Here is a 24064-nt window from a genome sequence, read left to right on the forward strand (position 1 = left end):
TGCTGGATATAGAGTTCAAAACCACACTTTTGAGGTCTTTCAAGAGTCTTCTAGAGACTGCCGATAAACTTAATGAGATGTATAAGAAATCTAATGAGACCCTCGATGTTGTGATAAAGGACCAACTAGAAATTAAGCATACACTGACTGAAATAAAGAATATTATACAGACTCCCAACAGCAGACCAGAGGAGCACAAGAATCAAGTCAAAGATTTGAAATGCGAAGAAGCAAAAAACACCCAACCGGAAAAGCAAAATGAAAAAAGAATCTGAAAATACGAAGATAGTGTAAGGAGCCTCTGGGGCAGCTTCAAGCATACCAACATCCGAATTATAGGGGTGCCAGAAGATGAGAGAGAGCAAGATATTGAAAACCTATTTGAAGAAATAATGACAGAAAACTTCCCCCACCTGGTGAAAGAAATGGACTTACAGGTCCAAGAAGCGCGGAGAACCCCAAACAAAAGGAATCCAAAGAGGACCACACCAAGACACATCATAATTAAAATGCCAAGAGCAAAAGATAAAGAGAGAATCTTAAAAGCAGCAAGAGAAAGAAACTCAGTTACCTACAAGGGAATACCCATACGACTGTCAGCTGATTTCTCAACAGAAACTTTGCAGGCCAGAAGGGAGTGGCAAGAAATATTCAAAGTGATGAATACCAAGAACCTACAACCAAGATTACTTTATCCAGCAAAGCTATCATTCAGAATTGAAGGTCAGATAAAGAGATTCACAGATAAGGAAAAGCTAAAGTTCATCACCACCAAACCAGTATTATATGAAATGCTGAAAGGTATCCTTTAAGAAGAGGAAGAAGAAGAAAAAGGTAAAGATACAAATTATGAACAACAAATACGCATCTATCAACAAGTGAATCTAAGAATCAAGTGAATAAATCATCTGATTAACAGAATGAACTGGTGATTGTAATAGAATCAGGGACATAGAAAGGGAATGGACTGACTATTCTTGGGGGGGGAAAGGGGTGTGGGAGAGGCGGGAAGAGACTGGACAAAAATCGTGCACCTATGGATGAGTACAGTGGGTGGGGAGTGAGGGCGGAGGGTGGGTTGGGAACTGGGAGGAAGGGAGTTATGGGGGGGGGAAAGGAACAAATGTAATAATCTGAACAATAAAAATTTAATTAAAAAAAAAAAGAGCTTGGAAGTGGTCCTCCCTCTTGGATTTTTTGCAATAGTTTGAGGAGGATAGGTATTACTTCTTTGAAAGTTTGGTAAAATTCTCCTGTAAACGCATCTGGTCCAGGACTTTGGTTTGCTGGGAATATTTCAATTACTGCTTCAATTTCATCAGTTGTTATTAGCCTATTCAGGTTTTCTGATTCTTCCTGATTCACTTTTGGAAGATTGTACATTTCTGGAATTTGTCCATTTCACCCAGGTTGTCAGGTTTGTTGACATATAGTTGTTCATAGTATTTTCTCACCATCCTTTGTATTTCTGTAGTGTTCATTGTTATACCACCTCTTTAATTTCTGATTTTATTTATTTGGGTGCTCTCTCTTTGTTTCTTGATAAGTCTGGCTAAGGGTTCTTCAATAGAGTTTCAAAGAACCAGAACTTAGATCCATTGATCTTTTATATATATATTTTAGTCTCTATATCAATTATTTCTGCTCTGATCTTTATTATTTCTTTCCTCCTACCTCCTCTGGGCTTTCCTTGCTGTTCTCTTTCTTTAAAAAAAAAATCATCCTTATCCAAAGTATTACAGATGTCCCCTTTGTTTAGTTTTGTTTTTCCATTGATCACCTTCACCCCACACCCACCCCACCAAGGCCTTCACCACACTATTGTCTGTGTCCATGGGCTATGCATATATGCATATAAATTTCCCAGTTAATCTCTCCCCACCCACCCCACACACCCATGCCTTCCCTCTGAAAATTGTCAGTCTATTCCATGCTTCTCTGTCTCTGGATCGACTTTGTTCATCAGTTTATTTTGTTCATTAGATTCCACATATGAGTGAGATCATGTGATACTTGCCTTTCTCTGTCTTATTTCACTTAGCATATTACGCTCCAGGTCTATCCATGCTGTCTCAAAGAGTAAGAGACCCTTTATTACTGCCATGTAGTATTCCATTGTGTAAATGTACCACTACTTTTTTATCCATTCATTTGCTAATGGGCACTTGGGACAGTTTCCACATCTTAGCTATTGTAAATTTTGCTACTATGAACATAGGGGTGGATGTATTCTTTCTGATTGGTGTTTTGGGTTTCTCAGGATATGTTCCTAGAAGTTGGATCACTGGGTCAAATGAGTTCCATTTATAATTTTTTGAGAAAACTCCATACTGTTTCTACAGTGGCCGCACCAGTCTGCATTCCCATCAGCAGTATACTAGGGTTCCCTTTTCCTCACATCCTTGCCAACACTTGTCGCTTTGTTGATGATAGCCATTCTGACAGGTGTGAGGTGATACCTCATTGTCTTTTAATTTGCAGCTCTCAGATAATTAGTAACTTTGATCATTTTTTCATATGTTTCTTAGCCATCTATATGTCCTCTTTGGAAAAGTGTCTAGGTTCTTTGCCAATTTTTTAATTGGGTTTTTTGTCTTTCTTTTGTTAAGTTGTATGAGTTCCTTATATATTTTTGAAATTAACCCCTTATCAGATGTATTATTGGCAAATATATTCTCCCATGTGTTGAGCTCTCTTTTCGGTTTGTTGATGGTTTCTTTTGCTGTGCCTAAGTTTTTATTTGTCCCATTTGTTTACTTTATCCTTAGTTTCCTTTGCCCTAGGAGATGCATCCACAAATATATTGCCATGAGAGATGTCTGACATTTTGCTGATTTCTTCTAAGATTTTTATGGCTTCATTAATTACATTTAAGTCTTATATCCATTTTGAGTTTATTCCTGTGTATTGTGTAAGTTGGTGGTCTAGTTTCATTTTTTTTTTTTTTTGCATGTATCTATTCAATTTTCCCAACACCATTTATTGAAGGGACTGTCTTTACTCCAATGTATGTTCTAGCCTCCTTTGTCAAACATTAATTGAGCATAATGGCTTGGGTCAATTTCTGGGGTCTCTGTTCTGTTCCACTGATCTCTATGCCTGTTCTTGTGCCAGTATCAGGCTCTTTTGAGTATAGTGACTTTGTAGTATAACTTGTTATCTGATATTGTGATGCCTCCAACTTTGTTCTTCATTCTCAAGATTGCTGCAGCTATTCTGGGTCTTTTTTAGTTCCATATAAATTTTGGAGTGTTTGTTCTAGGGCTGTGAAATATGCCGTTGGTGTTTTAATAGGGATTGCATTGAATCTATAGATTGCTTTGGGTAGTATGAATATTTTAATGATGTTAATTCTACCAATCCATGAGCACGGTATATACTTCCACTTGTTTATTTCTTCCTCTATCTCATTTTTCAAGGTCCTGTAGTTTTCTGAGCATGGGTCTTTTATCTCCTTGGTTAAGTTTATTCCTTAGTATCTTAAGTTTTTTGTTGCAATGGTAAATGGGATTATTTGTTTAGTTTCTCTTTTTGAGAATTCATTATTGGTGTATAAAAATGCCATCTATTTCTGGATGTTAATTTTGTATCTGGCTATGTTGCCAAATTCACTTATTAAATCTAGTAGTGTTTTGGTGGAGTCTGTAGGGTTTTCAATGTACTATATCATGTCATCTGTGAATAATGACAGTTTTACCTCCTCCTTTCCAATTTGGATGCCATTTATCTCTTCTTGTCTGTTCGCTGTGACTAGGACTTCCAGTACTATGTTAAATAAGAGTGGCGAAAGACAAAAAATCAACAATAATGCTGTCTTGTTCTTGTTCTTAGAGGAAATGCTTTTAGTTTTTGCCCATTGAGTATGATGTTGGCTGTAGGTTTGTCATATATGGCCTTTATTATATTGAGGTATGATCCCTCTATTCCCACTTTGCTGAGAGTTTTATCAGAAAAGGGAGTTGGGTTTTGTCAAATGCTTTTTCTGTGTCAATTGATATGATCATGTGATTTTTGTCTTCTAATTTGTTTATGTGCTGTATCATATTTATTGACTTGCAAATATTGTACCAACCTTGGATCCCCATAATAAATCCCACTTGGTCATGGTGTATGATCTTTTTAATATATTGCTGGATTAAATTTGCTAATATTTTGTTGAGGATTTTAGCATCTATGTCATCAGGGATATTGGCCTGTAATTCTCTTTCTTTATAATATCTTTATCTGGTTTTGGAATTAGGTTAATGCAAGCCTCCTAAAAAGAGCTTGGAAGTGTTCTTTCCTCTTGGATTTTTTGGGGATAGTTTGAGGAGAATAGTGTTATTTCTTCTTTGAATGTTTGGTAAAACTACCCAGAGAAGTTGTTCAGACGTGGGCTTTTGTTTGACTGAATTTTTTTTTTTATTATTATTACTACTTCAATTGTATCAGTTGTTATCTTCTTAGGTTTTCTGATTCTTCCTGATTGAGTTTTGGAAGGTCGTATTTTTCTAGGAATATGTCCATTTCGTCCAGGTTGTCCAGCTTGTTGGAATGTAGTTGTTTATAGTATACTAGAGGCCCAGTGCACGAAATTCGTGTATGCGGGGGAGAGGGGGGTCGCTCAGCCCGCCCTGCAGTCAGACATTCCTCTCGCAATCTGGGACTGCTGGCTCCTAACCGCTCACCTGCCTGCCTGCGTGATCACCCCTAACTGCTTGCCTGCCTGCCTGATCGCTCCTAACTGCCTCTGCCTCAGCCCTCGCTGCCGCAGCTTCATCCTTCATCCAGAAGGATGTCCAGAATGACGTCTGGAAGGTCATCAGCAGTCCGGTCTAATTAGCATATTACACTTTTATTATTATAGATTTTTTTTACAATCTTTTGTATTTCTGTGGGGCCAGTTATTACTTCACCTCTTTCATTTATGATTTTTATTTATTTGGGTACTCTCTCTTTGTTTCATAGTGAATCTGGCTAAAGGTTCATCAATCTTGTTTATCTTTTCAGAGAATCAGCTCTTGATTTTATTGATCTTTTGTATTTTTTTTTAGTCTTAGGCCATTTATTTCTGCTCTGATCTTTATTATTTCTTTTCTTCTACTTATTCCTTGCTTTTATTGTTTTCTTTCTAACTGTTTAGGTAGTAGGGTTAGATAGTTTATTAGAAGTTTTTCATGTTTTGTGAGGTAGGCCTGTAGTGCTATGAACTTTCCTCTCAGGTCTACTTTCACTGTGTTCCATAGATTGGGTTGTTGTGTGTTCATTTTCATTAGTTTCTAGGAAGTTTTTTATATTCTTGATCTCATTGGTAACCCATTCATTGTCTAATAACATGGTATTTAGTTTCCATGTGTTTGAATGTTTGAGTGTTTTATTGTAGTTGATTTCTAATGTCATGCCATTGTCATCTGAGAAGATGCTTGATATGATTTCAATCTTCTTGAACTTGTAGAGACTTAGTTTGTGTCCTAACATGTGGTCTATCTTTGAAAATGTCCACTGTACACTTGAGAAGATTGTATATTCTGTTGCTTTGAGGTGAAATGTTCTGTAAATGTCAACTAATTCCATCTGATCTAGTGTGTCATTTAGGATTGCTATTTCCTTGTTGATTTTTTTGGCTAGTATATCTATCTAGTGATGTCAGTGGGGTGTTAAAGTCCCCTACTATCATTGTATTGCTGTCGATTTCTCCCTTAAAATCCTCTAGAAGTTCTCTTATATATTTGGATGCTCATGTGTTGGGTGTATGTATGTTTACCAGAGTTTTATTCTCTTGTTGTATCAATTCCCTTAGTATTATGAAGTGACCTTTATTTTCTCTTGTTATGACCTTCACTTTGAAGTTTATTTTGTCAGATGTGAATATTGTGGCCCCAGCGTGTTTTTTGTTTGTTTTTTCATTTCCATTTGCCTTGAAAATTTTTTTCCATCCCTTCACTTTCAGTTTGTGTGAGTCCTTTGTTCTGAGTTGGGTCTCTTGTAGACAGCATATATATGGGTCATGTTTTCTTATCCATTTAGCTGCCCTATGTCTTTTTATTGGAGCATTTAAGCCATTTACATTTAAGATTATTATTTATAACCATTTTTATTTTTATGCCTTATTTTATGCCTATGTTCTTCTCTTTCTATTTCTTCTTCTTACAGTAGTCCCTTTTGCATTCCTTGCAGTGCTGATTTGGTAGTAATAAATACTTTTAGCCTTTTTTTTTTTCTGTGAAGCTCCTGATTTCACCTTCAAATTTAAATGCTAGCCTTGCTGAATAGTCTACTGTTGGATTCAGTCCCTTGTCTTTCATTACTTTGTATATTTCATGCAACTCACTTCTGGCCTGAAGAGTTTCTATTGAGAAATCAGGTGACAATCTAATGGGAGCTCTGTTGTAGGGAACTTTCTATGTCTCTCTTGCAGCCCTTAAGATTCTTTCTTTGACTTTAATGTTTCCCATTCTAATTATGATGTGTCTAGCTGTGGGTCTTTTGTGGTTCATCTTCATTGGGACTCTGTTTTCTGAACTTGGGTGACCTTTTCCTTCACCAGGTTAGGGAAATTTTTTACTATTATTTCTTCAAACCGGTTCTCTATTCCATGCTTAGATTCTTCTCCTTCTGGTATCCTTATGATACAAATGTTGTTATGTTTCATGTTATCCCAAAGCTCTCTTGAACTCTACTCATGCTTTTCAATTTTTTTTCATTTGCTCCTCTAGATGGGTGTTTTTTTCTACCTTGCTTTCTAATTTGCTGAATCAGTACACAGCTTCTTCTAGTCTACTGTTGAATCCTTCCATGGTGTTCTTTATTTCAGCTATGTCATTCATCATTTGATTTTTATTTATCATTTCAACCTCAGTCAGCTCCTTATAATTCTCATTAAGTTGCTTGCAGTTTTCAGTGAGTTGTTTGAGGATCCTTATTACCATTACTCTGAATTCTTTATCTGAAAAATTGCTTGCCTCAATTTCAATTAGTTTCTTTTCTGGCTATTTTTTCTTTTCTTTCATTTGGGGGTTGTTTCTTTGCCACCCCATTTTTTAAAATTTTAATTAAATCTTTATTGTTCAGATTATTACAGTTGTTCCTCTTTTTTCCCCCCATAGCTCCCCTCCACCCGGTTCCCACCCCACCCTCTGTCCTCATCCATAGGTGTACGATTTTTGTCCAGTCTCTTCCCACACCCTCACACCCCTTTTCCCCCGAGAATTGTCAGTCCACTCCCTTTCTATGCCCCTGATTCTGTTATATTCACCAGTTTATTCTGTTCATCAGATTATTTATTCACTTGATTTTTAGATTCACTTGTTGATAGATGTGTATTTGTTGTTCATAATTTGTATCTTTACCTTGTTCTTCTTCTTCCTCTTCTTAAAAGATACCTTTCAGCATTTCATATAATCCTGGTTTGGTGGTGATGAACTCCTTTAGCTTTTCCTTATCTGTGAATCTCTTTATCTGACCTTCAATTCTGAGTGATAGCTTTGCTGGATAAAGTAATCTTGGTTGTAGGTTCTTGGTATTCATCACTTTGAATATTTCTTGCCACTCCCTTCTGGCCTGCATAGTTTCTATTGAGAAATTAGCTGATAGTCGTATGGGTACTCCCTTGTAGGTAACTGACTGTTTTTCCCTTGCTGCTTTTAAGATTCTCTCTTTGTCTTTTACTCTTGACATTTTAATTATGATTGTCTTGGTGTAGTCCTCTTTGGATTCCTTTTGTTTGGGGTTCTCTGTGCATCCTGGACTTGTAAGTCTATTTCTTTCACCAGGTAGGGGAAGTTTTCTGTCATTATTTCTTCAAATAGGTTTTCTTTTCTTTTTTTTTTTTAATATATTTTATTGATTTTTTACAGAGAGGAAGGGAGAGGGATAGAGAGTTAGAAACGTTGATGAGAGAGAAACATCGATCAGCTGCCTCCTGCACACTCCCTACTAGGTATGTACCCGCAACCAAGGTACATCCCCTTGACCAGAATCAAACCTTGGACCCTTGAGTCCACAGGCCGACACTCTATCCACTGAGCCAAACCGGTTAAGGCTCAAATACGTTTTCAATATCTTGCTTTCTCTCTTCTTCTGGCACCCCCATAATTCGGATGTTGGTATGCTTAAAGTTGTCCCAGAGGCTCCTTACACTACCTTCATATTTTTGGATTCTTTTTTCTTTTCTGGTTGGGTGTTTTTTGCTTCTTCATATTTCAAATCTTTGACTTGATTCTTGCGATCCTCTAGTCTGCTGTTGGATCTCTGTATAATATTCTTTATTTCAATCAGTTTATGCTTAATTTCTATTTGGTCCTTTTTCATATCCTCGAGGGTCTCACTGGATTTATTGAGGGTCTCAATAAATTTATCGGCGGTTTTAGAGAATTCTTGAAAAACCTTATAACCGTGGTTTTGAACTCTATATTCAATAGTTTGCTTTTCTCCATTTCTATCATTTGTGACCTGTTTCTTTGTCTCCGCATTTTGGCTGCTTCCCTGTGTTGATAGAGTGGTTTTCTGTGCTAGGTCTCCTATAGGGCCCAGTGGCTCAGCCTCCTCAATTACCTGAGGTGGACACTCTTGGTGCACCCCTTTGTGGGCTTTGTGCAGTCTTGTTGTAGTTAAGCCTTGATTGTTGTAGGTATCACTGGGAGGTATTGACCTCCAGGCCAATTGGTTGTGAGAATTAGCTGTGTTCATGTTGGGAGAACTTCTGTGCTGGAGACACCCTTATGGGGCAAGACTTGCTTCAGTGGGGCTTTTGGTGCTCACTGAGTCTGCCCCCTGAGTGTGTCCCTTATGGATCTGAGGAGTTGTAATCTGGATGGTCCCACTCTGACCCCTGGGTACTCTGGCTCTTGGATCTCTAAGGACGTGCTAATTTAGCCTCTGCCTGAGGCTACCCAGTAAGAGCTAAGGAGAGATCTGCAGATTCCTCTTCTTTGTTTAGGATTTGGAGGTGCCCAGATGAGGCCCAGCTGTGAAGCAATGCAAGCTGCTGTGGGGCCTTGGGCCTTCTTTTGGATGTTCTGGGTCTCTCTGACCCAGCTGCAGTTTGTTAGGTAATTTTAGATTGCAAAGGGCCAGGTCATTCATATGCAAAAGCCTCTGCACACAGCTTGGGTGGGGTGGGGTCTCAGGGAATCAATAGGGTGGAGCAAACAGCTATGGCTGCTCTTCATTCCTGCCCTAAGAGGTCCCGGATCTGGGTCTCAGTGTCCCACAGTAATCGCTGCAAGCACCTCTGAGAGAAGGTCACCCTTGAGTTCCACCCGATGCCAGACAGTCCAGTTTCTCCCCATAGGAGTCTAAGTCCCCAGAGACTTGCCTGGAACTGGAGTTCAGAGCAGTCGGGAGCTTGAGACTCCCTCCTGATTGAAATAGACAACCACGTCCTCAGTTGCCAGCCCTTTCCGCGTGCCCCTCCGTACCTCTGCACTTCCGCACCTCCTCTGAGTCTCAGTGTGCTTTTCTCTTTCCTTCTAGTTGTAGAATTTCCACTCAGCCAGCTTTCCTGCGGTTCTGGATGATGTCCGTTTTGTCTTTTAATTGTATTTTTGAAGTGGTTGTGCAAGGCAGCAATTTCAGGTGTTTACCTATGCCACCATCTTGGTTTCTCCCACCCCATTTTTGCTGTCCCTTTGTATTTGTTTCTAACTGTATTAGACCAAACTGCTATTCCTCCCAGACTTTGTGGGTGGTGTTATGTAGTAGGTGTTTTGTGGAACCCAGTGATACAGTCTTTTAGATATCCTGAGCTGGGTGCTCTAGGAAAGCCCCTTGTTTGAGTTATTTCAGTTCTCCTGTTGTATGTAAGTCTTAAAAGTTATTCTCCCATTTATAGATGGAATCTCCTCTCAGGCTGGCTGACTATGTGGTTCACCCTTGATCATTTCATATGAGCTGTTGTGGGGGTGCTGACAGTCCAAAACAAAATACAACACAACAAAATGTGGAAAAAAAGAAACAAAACTAAAATATACACAAGACTCCTACAGCAACAACAAAAGCCACCACCAGAGAAGAGAGAGTCAGGAAAAAGAAAAGAGAGCAAGAATGATAGAAGAAAATAAAAAGAAAGTATGAAGAGAAAAAATAGCTAACCAAACACCCCTTCCCCCCCCCCCCACACACACAGAAACAAATAACAAAACAAAACAAAAAAAGGTGGGGAGAGAGAAAGGACTATATAGTTGCAGAGCTAAAATAAATAAAATAAGGATAAAGAATTAGGGGAATAGGGAAAAGAAAAACAGTTTAAATAAAGGAGGAAGAAAAGAAAAGCCAAAAAAAGTTTTGAAAAGGAAAATAGAGGAGAAAGCAGAAAGACCCAAAATTAGAAAAGGGGAAAAAATGAGAAAGCAGGGGAATAGGAAAAGAGAGAAGATAAAAAGAAGATCGAGTAGGAACAGGGAAGAAGAAAATTAGATATATGAATGAAACAATAGAGACTAGAATAACAGCAAATCAATAAATCAGATAGATAAAGAAGATAAATAAAAAGTGGAAAAAAGAAAAGAAGAAAATTTAAAAAGGAAAAGAAAAATGAGAAGAAAAAAGAAAGAAAAAAAAGTAAAGTGGCATTCATTTCAGCAGAGTTTAGTGCCTCGTGGTAGCTCCATTTGTATGCTACTCTTCTGATGACTGGCTGACCGTTATGTCTGCCAACTTCCCATGAGGTATTCAGGTGGTAACCACTGTCAGAAACTGTCCTCCTTTGGCTTTCAGCAACCTGCTTGAAGCTCCAAGCAATTCACGGTTTGTGTCCTGTGACTTGGCTACGAGCAGGAGGGGCCAATCTGCCCTCTAAAGCAGGTTTGGTAGCAGCATGGGGCCCAGGGCAGGGTCAGCACACTTCCCCTGGGTCCCCGGGCTCCACCTCTGCCAGCCTTTGCCTGCTAGTCAGCTTCCAGTATTAATCCCTCAGAAGTCTGTTCCTGAAAGGGCTTTAGGTGGGGAAGGTGCTATTCAGATTTCAGGGGATGTGGTGGGTGTGTTTCCCTGTCCCAGAGCTACTCCTCCGAAAGAGGCTCAAAATATTACTCTGCCCTCAGCTGGGCAGAGATCCTTGTATGCAGTTCAGTGGCATCGGCTGGAGCCTGGAGGTTCTATCAGCTCTCCTGTGTTGGGAAAGTGGCAGTCAGGTTCCCGGGATAGTGGGGTGGACGGCGCCTCCCCCAAGCCAGTCACTGATGCTCCCTGAGACTGTTCAAACACATAGGCTTGGCCTCTGATTTGTTTCCTCTGAAAAGGTCAAAGTGCAGGGTGTGGCAGGCAGTATCACTAGAGCAGGTTTTTGTTTGTTTGTTTGTTTGTTGTTTGTTTGTCTGTTTGTTTTACGAGGGCAGGTTTTTTGTTGTTCTTTTCCCTTTACCTGCCCTGAGGTTACTGGGAGTAGCTAGCTCCTCTCAGGAAAAATGTCTGTTTCAGTTTGGGTGCATATGACCAAATGCAGGACTCCCGGCTGCTGCTTTTCCATGTCTCCCTCCTATGTTTCCCACCCCAGCCTCTCCTTAGACACCTCAAGTCCACACCTCTCCCCCTGCACCAAAGCCTCGGGCGCATAGCTGCAAATGAAAAGCCCTGCTCTCTCTGTTTAGAAAAGCAACAACAAAAATACAAAACCAAAACTGCGGCTTTCTCTCTGACCAGACTGGCTGCAGGCTCCACCACGGCCAGCAGCCCTGCCGCCTTTCCCAGCTGGATGTTTCGTGGGCCACAGGTCTTGGCACTGGTGCTCTGGGCTGTTGAGCCCAGCCTGAGTTCCAGGCCTACGTCTTCTGAGGGAGCAGACCTTCCTGTTGCAGGGAGCTCCCTCCTCACTCTCGACCTACTGGCCTGCTACCCCGGGAGCTGGGTCAGCTCCTCTCCATACCTTGCCCTTCCTACCAGTCTCCAGGTGTTTTTTGTCCTTCCTTGATATAAGTCTCCTCTCAGTTGAACCTCATTTGATAATTCTGGATGAATGTCCCCCACTTTAGTTTTACTTCCAGTCTGGCCCTGGGAGGAGGAACAAGACCGGTCTGCCTATTCCACCACCATTTTCTCCTTCCCTCACTGTTCTCTAATTCATTTAGTTGTAGGGTTAGATAGTTTATTAGTGCTTTTTTTGTTTGCTTGTTTCCTGAGGTAGGCTTGTAATGCTACGAACTTCCCTCTCAGGACTGCTCTTGCCATGTCCCATATGTTTTGGGTTGTTGTATGCTCATTTTCATTTATTTCCAGAAAGTTTTCTATTTCTTCCTTGATCTCATTGGTAACCCATTCATCCTATATAATAAAAGGCTAATATGCAAATAGACCGAACAGCAGAACAACTGGAACAACTGAACAACTGAACAACCAGTCGCCATGACATGAGCTGACCACCAGGGGGCATGCGCAAAACATGGTGGGCGTCAGCCATGGCAGGATGGTGGAGTAGGTGAATGGAGGCACCAGACCAAGGCAGGGTGCTGGTCACTGTCATCGGGGCAAGCCTCTGGTGGTTACTGAAAATTCTTTGCTCCTGCATGTCGCGGTTGCGCCTGGTGCTTGCACCTGCTGCCAGCGGTGGCCCCACTCACACCCACTGCGGGTGCCAGAGCTGCTGCTCACACCCACTGCCAGCGCCGGCCCCGCTTGCACCCACAATCAGCGGTGCCTGGTCCTGGTCCCAATCGCTCGGTGCTGTGAGCGGGTGCACGCGGCGGTGGCTGCCGGCCCCAATCACCCCTCAGGGCTTTTTCACCTCTCCCTGCTTCTGAGGGGCAATCGGGCTGGCAGCCGCCATGTGCACTCACTGCTGGTGACGGCCCCTCTCACACCTGCTGCCAGCGCTGGCCCCACTCACACCTGCAGCTGGTGCTGGAACCACTGCTTGCACCCGCTGCCAGCACCTGGTGCTGGTCCCCGATTGCTCAGTGCCGTCAGCGGGTGTGAATGGCAGCTACAGGCCCTGATTGCCCCTGAGGACTTCTCCACCTCCCCCTGCTCTTGAGGGGTAATCGGGACAGCAGCCGCTGCTTGCACCCACTGACAGCACTGGCCCAAATCACTCCAAGCTGCTCGCACCCGCTGACAGTGCCAAGTGATCTGAAACAGCAGCAGTGGGAGCGGGGCTGCTGGCAGAGAGGGGACAGAGGGCTGCGGAAGGAGGGGCCAGGCGGGGGTGTGGAGAATGGGCCAAGACCCACACCTGTGCCCACTGCAGCCTCACAGCCCACAGTTCCTTTCAAGGTGCACGAATTCGTGCACTGGGCCCCTAGTTGTTTAATTACATGCTATTTAGCCTCCATGTATTTGAGTTTTTTTGAGTTTTTGTATTGTAGTTGATTTCTAACTTCATGCCATTGTGATCCGAGATGTTTGGTATTACAGTAGATCCTCAGGTTACTTCGGAGATCTGTTCCTATGGCGCAACGTAATGAGTATTTTGCCGTAAGTTGGAACCCACCTACATAAGCACCTACATCACTCACATGGAGCACATACACAGCAGTAATGAAGTGAAACAGTAAAAAAAATTTAAAAGAAATATAACAATTCCTGACCTTTACTTGTGGTAAATAAGTAAAAAAAAATAAATAAATAAAGCACATATGTATATATGTTGAAATGATGGAACTTTTTAAAAAATAAATAAATAAATAAGTGACCATGAAACGATGTATATTGAGTCCGACGTAACCCAAGGACTGTCTGTATATCAATATTCTTGAATTTGTATAGACTTTGTTTGTGTCCTCACATGTGGTCTATCTTTGAGAATGTTCCATGTGCTCTTGAGAAGAATGTATATTCTGTTGCTTTGGGGTGAAATGTTCTATAAATATTAGATAGATCCATCTGATTTCATGTGTCATTTAAGACCTCTGTTCTCTTGTTGATTTTTTGTCTGGATGATCTAGCTCCAGTGATGTCACTGGGGTGTTAAAGTCCCCTACTATGACTGTATTGCTGTTGATATCTCCTTTAAAGCCTCCCAAGAGTGTATATATATGTATTTGGGTGCTCCTGTATAGGGCACATATATGTTTAAAAGTGTTATACTTTCTTGTTGAATCATTCCCTTTAGTGTTATGTAGTGGCCTTCTTTGTCTCTTGTTATGGCCTTTGTTTTGAAGTCTATTTTGTCAGATATGAGTATTGGTACCCCAACTCTTTTTTTCTTTGCATTTGCATGTAATATTTTTTTCATCCCTTCACTTTCAGTGTGTATATTTTGTTCTGAGGTGGGTCTCTTGTAGATAGTATATATATGGTCATGTTTCCTTATCTATTCAATCATCCTATGTCTTTTGATTGGAGTTGTTAATCTATTTACATTTAAGGTTACTATTGATAGGTATTTGCTAATTGCCATTTTTTATTTTCATTATGCCTATGATTCTCTCTCTCTTCTTTTCTTCTTCTTAAAGCAGTCCCTTTAAAATTTCTTGCATAGCTTATTTGGGGTAATGTACTCCTTTAACATTTTTTTTGGGGGGGGTCTGGAGAGCTTTTCATTTCACTTTCCATTTTAAATGATAGCCTTGCTGGATGCAGTAGTCTTGAATTCAGGACTTTGCTTTTCATTACTTTGAATACTTATGATGTATATAGGTGTGGGTATCTTTGGGTTCATCCTGATTAGGAATCTCTGTGCCTCCTGAACTTATGTGAATTTTTCCTTCTCCAGGTTGAGGAAGTTTTCAGTAATTGTTTCTTCAAATAAGTTCTCTGTTCCTTGGTCACATTCTTCTCCTTCTGGTATTCCTATGATATGGATATTGTTATGTTTCATGTTGTCCCAGAGCTCTCTTAAGCCATCTTCCTGCTTTTTAATTTTTTTCAATTTGCTGCTCTAATTGGGTATTTATTTATACTTTGTCTTCCAAATCCATGATTTAATCCTTTGCTTCATCCAATCTACTTTTAATTTCTTCCAGTGTGTTCTTGATATCAGATATGTAATTCTTCATTTCTGTCTCATTCTTGTTCATAGTTTCTATTTCCATTTTCATGCTGTTGTAGGTCCCACTGAGTTCCTTGTACTTTTCACTAAGTTCCCTAAGCACCTTTATTACCATTACTTTGAACTCTGTCTAATAGGTTGCTTGCCTTCATTTCATTTAGTTCTTTCTCTGGAAATTCCTCCTTTTTTCCATTTGGGGTTGTTTGTTCGTATCCCCATTTTAGATGTCTCTCTGTATTTGTTTCTATGTATTAGACAAACCGTCATGTTTCCCAGTCTTTGGGGGATGGCCTTATGTTGAAAGTGTCTTGAGGCGTACAGTGGTGCAGTCTCTTTGATCTCCTGAGCTGGATGCTCTAGAAATATCCCTTTTGTAGGTTATTTGGGCTCTCTTATTGTTACTAGGACTTGATTATTTATGTCCTGTTCATGGGACTGATCTCCCCTATGACTTGCTGACAGGCTCAACCCCAACCTTGTCATGCCAGCTATTATACAGGTGCTGACAAAACAGAACAAGACACAACAGGACTGAACTAAAAACACCACAAAAATCAAGCTATGCAAAGCAACAACAACAGGAAAGACTAAGAAGGAAAAAGAAGAGAAAGCAAAGCAAAGAAAAAATGAAAAGAATACTAAGAGACACGAGACCAAAGACTTACAGGGGATGTAAAGAAAAAGGGAGAAAGAAGAAGAAGAAAAATGGCAATATTGAAGCAAGAAGGAAGCTAAATGAACTAGTATACTAATAGAAATAAGAAAGATAAGGAAATAATTGAAATAATAATATATAATTTAAAATGCAGTAATAATGGGAATATTAAGACATAGATAGGAAAAGTGAAATGGAAAAAGTAGAAAAGAAAAATAAAATAATGATGAAAAGAGACAAAAAAAAAAAGAATAGAATCAAAGGAAAGAAAGAAATTAGAGATATACCAGAAGAAAAGGGGAAAAACAAACTCTAAAAAAAAAACAAACCCAAAAATAAACACCACACACACACACAAAGAAAACCACCCATACTCATACTCAAAAACCTTTGGGTGCACTATTTGTGGAGCTGACTGAATTTTGCTTTGATGTTGTTGAATCTGGTCCCTTGGTGTGCCTATCCTGGGCCTCCCGGGAGCTTCTCTGTTACAGGCCAATGTGAGTCACTGTCCCTTTCTGTCCCTAGGCAACCTGATTGAGGTTCGATAGGTTGGAGCCCCTAATAGTCCAGTGGGTGGGGACTCCTTAGCCCAGAGGCTGGGTCTGCTTCAATTCTCACATCTTGATTGTCCCTGTTTTGAGCTGTTCTCCCTTCCCCCACAGAGTCCAGCTCTGTGAGCATATCCTGGTATTGGCCTATAGTGTTTGATCAGACTTTTTAGGGGGTGGTGCCAGTAGCTTGTAGGAAGGGGGAGGGGAGAGCCATTCCTCTTTTTCCAATGCCTCAGCTTTGCCCGACTTGCTGGTACCTCCTCACTGCCACCTGCAGGGCACAGATTTCCAGCCCAGGGCTGTTTCCCCTTACCTCAGGTCACTGTAGGTGAGGTCAGAAGCAGCTGTTTGCCAGCAGGAAAAAGGCTCCCCCCTCCGCCCCCCCGCCCCTGCTACTTTCCAGGTGGGCAGGGTTGATCCTTCTTCCTGGTCCAACTATGTAGTCCCCTTTCTGCTCACCAGCACAAGTTCCTCCAAGAAATAAAGGGTCCCCCAGATTCACTTCTCAACGTGTCCTTCATACCTCTCTGTTGGAGGCTGGCCCTGAGTTCCCCTGCATGGCCTTTCCTATTGATCAGGAGGAGCTTCCCAGGCCACACGGTGGTGGGGTGCTAGCGCTACTCTATCCAGGGACTTCAGCCCCAGTCCACAGTCTCCACAGCCAGCGTCCTCAGGGCTCCCTCTCTCAGTCCAAGTCCCACCTGTCTCACCCACTGATCTGCGGCCTCTGCAATTTCCTCGGGTCCTCAGTTCTAGTAGGTCCAAGGCAGGGAAGGCTACATCCATCTCCCTGCCTTCAGCACAGTTCCTGCCCCCAAGTCCTGGTGGTGGAGCTGGGCAGTTGGGCTCTAAGGTGGTCAGTGGCAGCACAATGGTACTAAGTGAGTCCATAGCAGGGGTAAGGGTCCTGCTTGGTCAGCGGCAGTCACACCGTGGTTGCATGGGGTCCAGGCTGGGCCCCCATGGGACGTGCAGGGTCAGGCTGGGTGCATGCCAGGCTCATGGGGTCCCGCTGGTGTCTGTTGTAGGTTGTGGGGTCCCTTTCAGGGTCAGCTGCAGGCTCGCAGGGTGTGGGCTTCTCAGACATGTGGGGTCTGGGGCATGTGCGCCTTGGTTTGGGCCTGGGCGGTGGCGAGACTGGGCGCCTAGCTTGCTGCCGCTCCTGCAGCCTCTCCAAGGAAGACCTTGTACACCCTGCATGATGGCGCGGTCTTTGTGTGGGAGCTGGGCCTGAGGAGTGGTGTGCCTGTAGCAGTGGCTCCCAGGCTAGGAGAGCCCAAGACACCCACTCCTGAAACTCCTGCACGTGATCAGACTCCCGCGGGCGTGCGCGCGTGTGCACACACACACACACACACACACAGACACACTTGCGTGTGTGCGCACGCACTCGCCCTCTCACATTCACTCTGGTCCTATCGGCCGCTGTTTTGGAATCTGCGACAAAGTACATTCAATTTTCATTTAACATCTTATCAGCTGTTAAAGTGTGTATACATTTTTGGGGACGTCGTGTGTGTGTGTGTGTGTGTGTGTGTGTGAAATCACATATATACACATCTGTATATAACATTCAGGTAGTATATAGATATCAATATATTTTATTTTGAAAGAGTTTAAGATTCAAAACAAGTTTCAAAAATAATAGAAGAGCCCTAACTGGTTAGAATCTCGGCCTGGGGACTGAAGGATCCCTGATTTGATTCTGAGTCAGGGCACATGCCTGTGTTGCGGGCTTAATCCCAGTAGGGGGCGTGCAGGAGGCAGCCAATCAATGATTCTCTCTCATCATTGATGTTTCTATCTCTCTCCCTTCCTCTCTGAAATCAATTAAAATACATTAAAAAATAATAGTTTCTATTTATCTTTTTCTCAGCTTCTGCAATGATAATCTAGAGGAATATGCAAATTGGCTGGGACACCATCAGGTAAGGACCAATCAGGACTGGGGTGGGGCTGCGGCCGAGCACTCTCAGCATGCCTGCACCAGGGTCCAAAGGGCACAGAGAGAAAGGGAGAGCAGTAGTCAGTTAGGGGGAATCAGGCCATGAGGGGAGCGCAGATAGGCAGTTAGGGGGATCTGGCCAGGAGGGGAGAGCAGACAGGCAGTTAGGGGGATCAGGCCAGGAGAGGAGAGCAGATGGGGGATCAGGCCAGGAGGGGAGAGCAGATAGGCAGGTAGGGGGATCAGGCCAGGAGGGGAGAGCAGATAGGCAGTTAGGGGGATCAGGCCAGGAGGGGAGGGCAGTTAGGGCCATCAGGCTGGCAGGGGAGGGAAGTTAAGGCCATTAGGCTGGCAGGGGAGCAGTTAGGGCCATCAGGCAGACAGGCAGGTGAGCAGTTAGGAGCCAGTGGTTCCAGATTGAGAAAGGGATCCCAGATTGGAAAGGGTGCAGGCTGGACTGAGGAATCCCCCTCCCCCATGCACGAATTTTGTGCATCGGGCCTCTGGTATCTATATAATGACAGTACTTTGAAAAACCAGGAAACTGACATTGGTACAGTACTACTAATTTGGGTATCGACTTTATTTTTATTTCACTAGCTTTTAATACACTACTTTTGTTTTTAGGTGTATAGTTCTGTTACTGGTGTTGGGGTTCTTGGGTTCCCCAAGATAGAAATCAAGAGGAAACCAGAGAAATTTCCAGACATATTTTATTAAGCTTATACTGGCTCAGAGGTTGGCTCTGCTTGGCTGCTTTTATAAGCTGAGGACAAAGCAGGCTTATGTAAAAAGGTGGGCTTTTTTTAAAGCAGACTTGAGGAATTTTCCATTTTAGGGTTGGTGACTTCCTTTTTAAGTGTGTTGCCTAAGTTAGTGCCTGTGCTATTGGGGAAAGATGGCATACTGCTCATTTCTGCAACCCTAGGAAGGTCCTCTGGCAGTCAAACCTTGATCAACTGTGCATGCCAGTTAGAAGGGAGATAAAATCAGCTACCTCTGTGTATTTGAGTAAGGGAGTGGAGGGGTGGTGACATTTTTGTAGTCAGCTTATCCCAAGTTCCTTCTGACCAACTGGTCTTAAACTGGCTTCCTGGTCACCCTGTATTTTCCATTTCTGGGCCCAAGTTCCTATGCTATCTCAGTTCTATGAAATGTTTTCATCTGTATAGATATGAGTGACTATCAACACAAATAAATTCCCTTGAGTTACCTTAATAGTCAGTCACACCCTTCTCCCAAACAAAGCACTTGGCAACCACTGATCTATTCTCCATCACTATATAGTATTTTCACTTTGAGAATGGTATGTAAAATAGAATAATAAGGTGCCTAATGCATCAAGATTGGCTTTTTCAACTTAGCACAATGCTCTGGACATTCAACCAAGATGATGCATAAATCAATAGTTCTTTCATTTTTTTTTCTTTAATCCTCACCCAAGAGAGAGAGAGAGAGAGAGAGAGAGAGAGAGAGAGAGAGGGAAAGTGAGAGAGAGTGAGAAACATTGATCAGTTACCTCCTGTACGAGCCCTGACTGGGAATCAAACCTGCAACCTTTCAGTATATGGAACAATGCTCCAACCAACCGAGCCACCTAGCCAGGGGAGTTCCTTCCTTTTTATTGCTAAGTAGTATTTAATTTCATAGATATTCCTTAGTTTGTTTACTATTCACTCATTGTGGGTTATTTGGCTTGTTTCCATTTTTTTTATTATCTACACTAATAAAAGAGAAAGATGCAAATTGACTGTACCTTCATGATGCCTACCAGCCAATCAGGAGTGAGTATGCAAATTAACCCAACAAAGATGGTGGGTTAATTTGCATACACAGGCGTCAAGTGGCTGGGGGTGGGGCGGGATGCTTGCGTTGTCGCCATGGCGATAACACAGGTGTTCTGCACCACCCCAGCTGCTCCGGGCCTCTGGGCAGCGTGAGAAGGCAGAAAGGCGGCTCTGGGCTGAAGCAAAGACAGAAAGGCGGCTTCAGGCCGGAGTGAAGGTGGAAAAGTGGCTCCGGGCCAGAGCAAAGGCGGTGCCAGCAGCCAGGGGAAGGAAGGCCCAGTCTCGCACGAATCTTCGTGCATTGGGCCTCTAGTTACAAATAAAACTTCTATGAACATTTATTATGTATAGAGTTTTATGTGAACATAAGTTTTCTTCTTCTAAAATGAAGACCCAGGAATGTGATTGCTGGGTGATATGATAAGCATATGTTTAACTTTATAAGAAACTGTCAAACTGTTTTCCAGAGTGGCTATACCATTTTATATTCCTATCCGCAGCATATGAGAGATCCAGCTGCCCTGCATTCTTGCCAGCATTTGGTTCTGTCGGTACTTTTATAATAGGTATACAGTGGTATCTCATCATGGTTTTAATTTGCATTTCCTGAATTACTAATGATGGTGAACCTTTTTTTTTTCATATGCTCAATTGTCATCTGTATACCTTCTTTTATGATGTGACTATTCAAGTTGTTTGCCCATTATGAAAAAAAATATATTTTTATTGACTTCAGAGAGGGAGAGAGAGAAAAGAGAGAGAGAGAGAGAGAGAGAGAGAGAGAGAGAGAAACATCAGTGATGAGAGAAAGTCATTGATTGGCTGCCTCCTGCACACCCCACACTGGGGATGGAGCCCACAACCTGGGCATGTGCCCTGACCTGGAATTGAACCATGGGGACATAAGCTATATAAATTGGTCTAATCTCTTTGAAAAGCTTTTCAGCTTTATTTCATAAATTGATAATAGCAACACAAAAATTCTACTTATAAGTATAGTCTCTAAAGAAACTCTTTTATAAGAACACTAGAGGCCCGGTGCATGATATTTATGCACGGGGGGGGGGGTGCCTCAGCCCAGCATGGACCCTCTCACAGTTCGGGAGCCCTTGGGGGACGTCTGACTGCCGAGGTGCGGGCCTACGCCATCATTCGGACATCCTTAGCTCTGCTGCGGAGGCGGGAGAGGTTCCCACCACTGCTGCTGCACTCACCAGCAAAGAGCTCAGGGCTTTTGGCTGAGCAGCGCTCCCCCTGTGGGAGCACACTGACTACCAGGGGGCAGCTCCTGCATTGAGCGCCTGCCCCCTGGTGGTCAGTGCACATCATAGTAACTGGTCGTTCTGCCGTTCAGTCAATTTGCATATTAGCCTTTTATTATATAGGAATATAGGATAAGGAAACATGTACAAACATGTGTATAGCAGCATTGTTTGCAATAGCATAAAGCTTGAGATGGTCCAAATGTCTCTTAGCTCTGTTAATGTAAGAAACATTCAAACCTGTGAAGAACTCTTATGAGTTTATTTGAGCCAAACTGTCAACAATTGCCAGGAAGCAGAATCTCAATGGATTGAGATAATGCTCTAGAGAATGGGAGTTTTGCATCTTATTTTGTACATTACAATCAAAAGAGGAGATGTAAGTGGGATACATGAAATCTACTGGTGATATATTAGGGAGGCAGGAGAAAACAAAGTGGAGAAACTTCTGGGATTGGATAAAAAGTAAAATGATAGACACATACATCTTTTACTTAGATGGGTGCAGGATAGTTAAAAGTCAACAATTAACTCAATAATAATGAGGGTATTTGTCATTTTGCAGAGTGGTGCCTGTGCTTTTAGGGGTCTGGATAAAGGAAAATTACTTTGAATTTCAACAACATGTTACTGTAGATACAAAAAGATAATAGGCTCAGTTAAGGTAAAGATTGACCTTTGTCAGGGAAAATACAGGCCTAGGATATGACTACCCACCATAAACTTTTTTAATTAAAATTTTCATTTCAGACCATCCTTTGTGGTTACTTTAGCTCTTGGTTTGCAAGGCCACCACACAGGCCTTCCCTGAGCTAGTCAGGTTAGCACGTGGCCCATTTTCATCCACAGCTCAAATATGGATAAATTGTGGTATTCTACAGCTGTAAAAATTAATGAACCACAGCCATACCCATCAACACTGAAGAGTCTCACTTCAGTCCTTTACCAAGTACTTTAATAGCATTCAACTTTTCTTTAAAAAAAATCAGTTGTAATGCCATGTTATTTGTCAGTATTTCAAGTTGTGATAACAGAATGAGTCGCGAGGAGGGAGGGCCTGGGACACTTATAAAGTAAAATAAAATGCTTAGGGCACAAATCTACAACGTCAAGTACTTCTCAGATTTTCCAGGGCCCACTTGCTACTGCCTACCCTTAACTTCCTGATAATCAGTGTCGTCTCTTGATGCCAATTGAATGTCAACAGGAATCTCCAATTTGAGGTGTGTTCAAGGAAACTTTATGCAATGCAGATAGCTCAATTGCAATACAGCTGTGCTGTGGAACAGGTCAATAGCATTAAAGCTCAATTATGAAGTGGCAAGGTGTTTCAGTTCCAGCTGAAAAAAAAAATCAGTCTTCAGTCTTCCGTGGAAAGGGCAAGTGCACTCTCAGCCAGAGGGAAGCTGACTTACATAGACAGAAGTCCCTGCCCCAGGTCCCTGATTGCAAATGAGGACTTCAAATCAGCACAGTTGGATTATCCCCAAAAAGTAATGTCCTGATTGGACAGTGAAGATGCTAATGGTATGCGGCAGAGCACTGATTGGATGGGGAAAGTCTTAGTCCTATTGGTTGAAATACAATTCCAGGAACTCCTTTATAAGGGCTGGTTCTGGTGGTGGGAACACAGTGTAGGAAGGCAGTTCAGTGCAGGCTTCCCCCCAAGCAGCCCCTGTTTGGAAATGGCTGCTAGGCTCTGCTTTTAAATTTAAGCCCAGTTGGCCACCAGGAGCCCTTCTCTATAGGTTCTTCCTTCTCAAGGTCCACAAAGCGGAACATCCCAAGGGTGGTCCTGGCACCGGCCAATCTCTGATGTTAACAACTATCTGGACCCCCAGCTCCCACCCCTTTCACTTTGGTGATTCTCTAAGACCTTGACCATAACAGATAGAGCAGAGTAGGTTTCCATTTTTTTTAAAAAAAAAAAAATATGTATTTTTATTGATTTCAGACAGGAAGGGAGAGGAGAGATAAAAACAATGAGGAGAGAGAATCGATTGGCTGCCTTCTGCACACCCCACACTGGGGATGGAGCCCTGATTGGGAGTCCAACCTCCACCTCCCGGGTCATAGGTCCTGATGCTCAACCATGAGCCTCCTTCTCCCGCATCTACTGCATCTACAGTAACATGTTGTTGAAATTCAAAGTAATTTTCCTTTTGCCAGATCCCTCTAAGCACAGGCACCACTCTGCAAAATGACAAATACCCTCCCGCCCCCCCTGTACCCCCCCCCCCCCTTGGGAGGTTTCCATTTCTATAACTTCTCTGACCCCAAATCTCAAGCCTGAGCCCGGCCCATGACGCAGCTGCGACTTCAAACCAAGACATCCTCAAGCAACCTTCCTTCGGCAAAACCAACCAAGGCAGCCAAATACCGAAGAGACAGCCAAAGCCGGCCTCAACAGAGTGACCGCTTCGCGCTTCCGACCCACCCGGTGGGCACTGGAGGGACAGCCCCGCGTCACGATGTCCCCGCCTTGTTCTGACGTCACAGAAGCGCCCCAAGTGGCGGGCGGCTTCTGCGTCATCCGGCTGCTGCGAGCGGGCTGCTGCCGGGCTGCGCCGGGGAGGGGGGTGGAGTATGTGGCGCCAAGATCATGCCTAACCGCGAGGGTGTTCGGGGCTGCGGAGGCCGCGGGGCTTGGGTGGAAGGAAGCAGGGCAGATGCAAAACCTGGAGATCACGGGGGCCGGGCGGTCAGTCAGCACCCAGACTGACAGCATGACCGGTGAGTGCGCGCCCGCGCCCCTCCGCGCGGTTTGCTCTGCCCGGTGTGGCTGCGGCCGATCGGCTCCAGGTCCCTGCCCTCCCGTCGCTGCAGTTCTGCCCCGGGACGTCTCGTGCCTGCTGGCGGCCCCTGCTTGGTCGGCGGGATCCCGGGCCTGGCTGCACCCGCTTCGGAAGTCGCGCGCCCGCCTCCCTCCCTCCGTTATTTCCTCCCTGGGCCCAGGGCT

General features: G+C 43.1%; 1 protein-coding gene across 3 annotated transcripts in view; it reads left to right on the plus strand.

Annotated features, from left to right (window-relative positions):
* Positions 1–23634: 23634 nt before the first annotated feature.
* CDADC1 (cytidine and dCMP deaminase domain containing 1) overlaps positions 23635–24064 on the plus strand; it is a 71401-nt gene continuing 70971 nt past the window's right edge. For all 3 annotated transcript variants that reach the window (XM_081082787.1, XM_081082788.1, XM_081082786.1), the window contains exon 1: positions 23635–23838. In XM_081082787.1, the coding sequence (XP_080938913.1) occupies positions 23775–23838 (64 nt within the window). In that variant the 5' untranslated portion in view covers positions 23635–23774. The remainder of the gene's footprint in view (positions 23839–24064) is intronic.

Source organism: Myotis nattereri, assembly GCF_964212035.1.
Source record: "Myotis nattereri genome assembly, chromosome: 2".
NCBI classification, from domain to species: domain Eukaryota; kingdom Metazoa; phylum Chordata; class Mammalia; order Chiroptera; family Vespertilionidae; genus Myotis; species Myotis nattereri.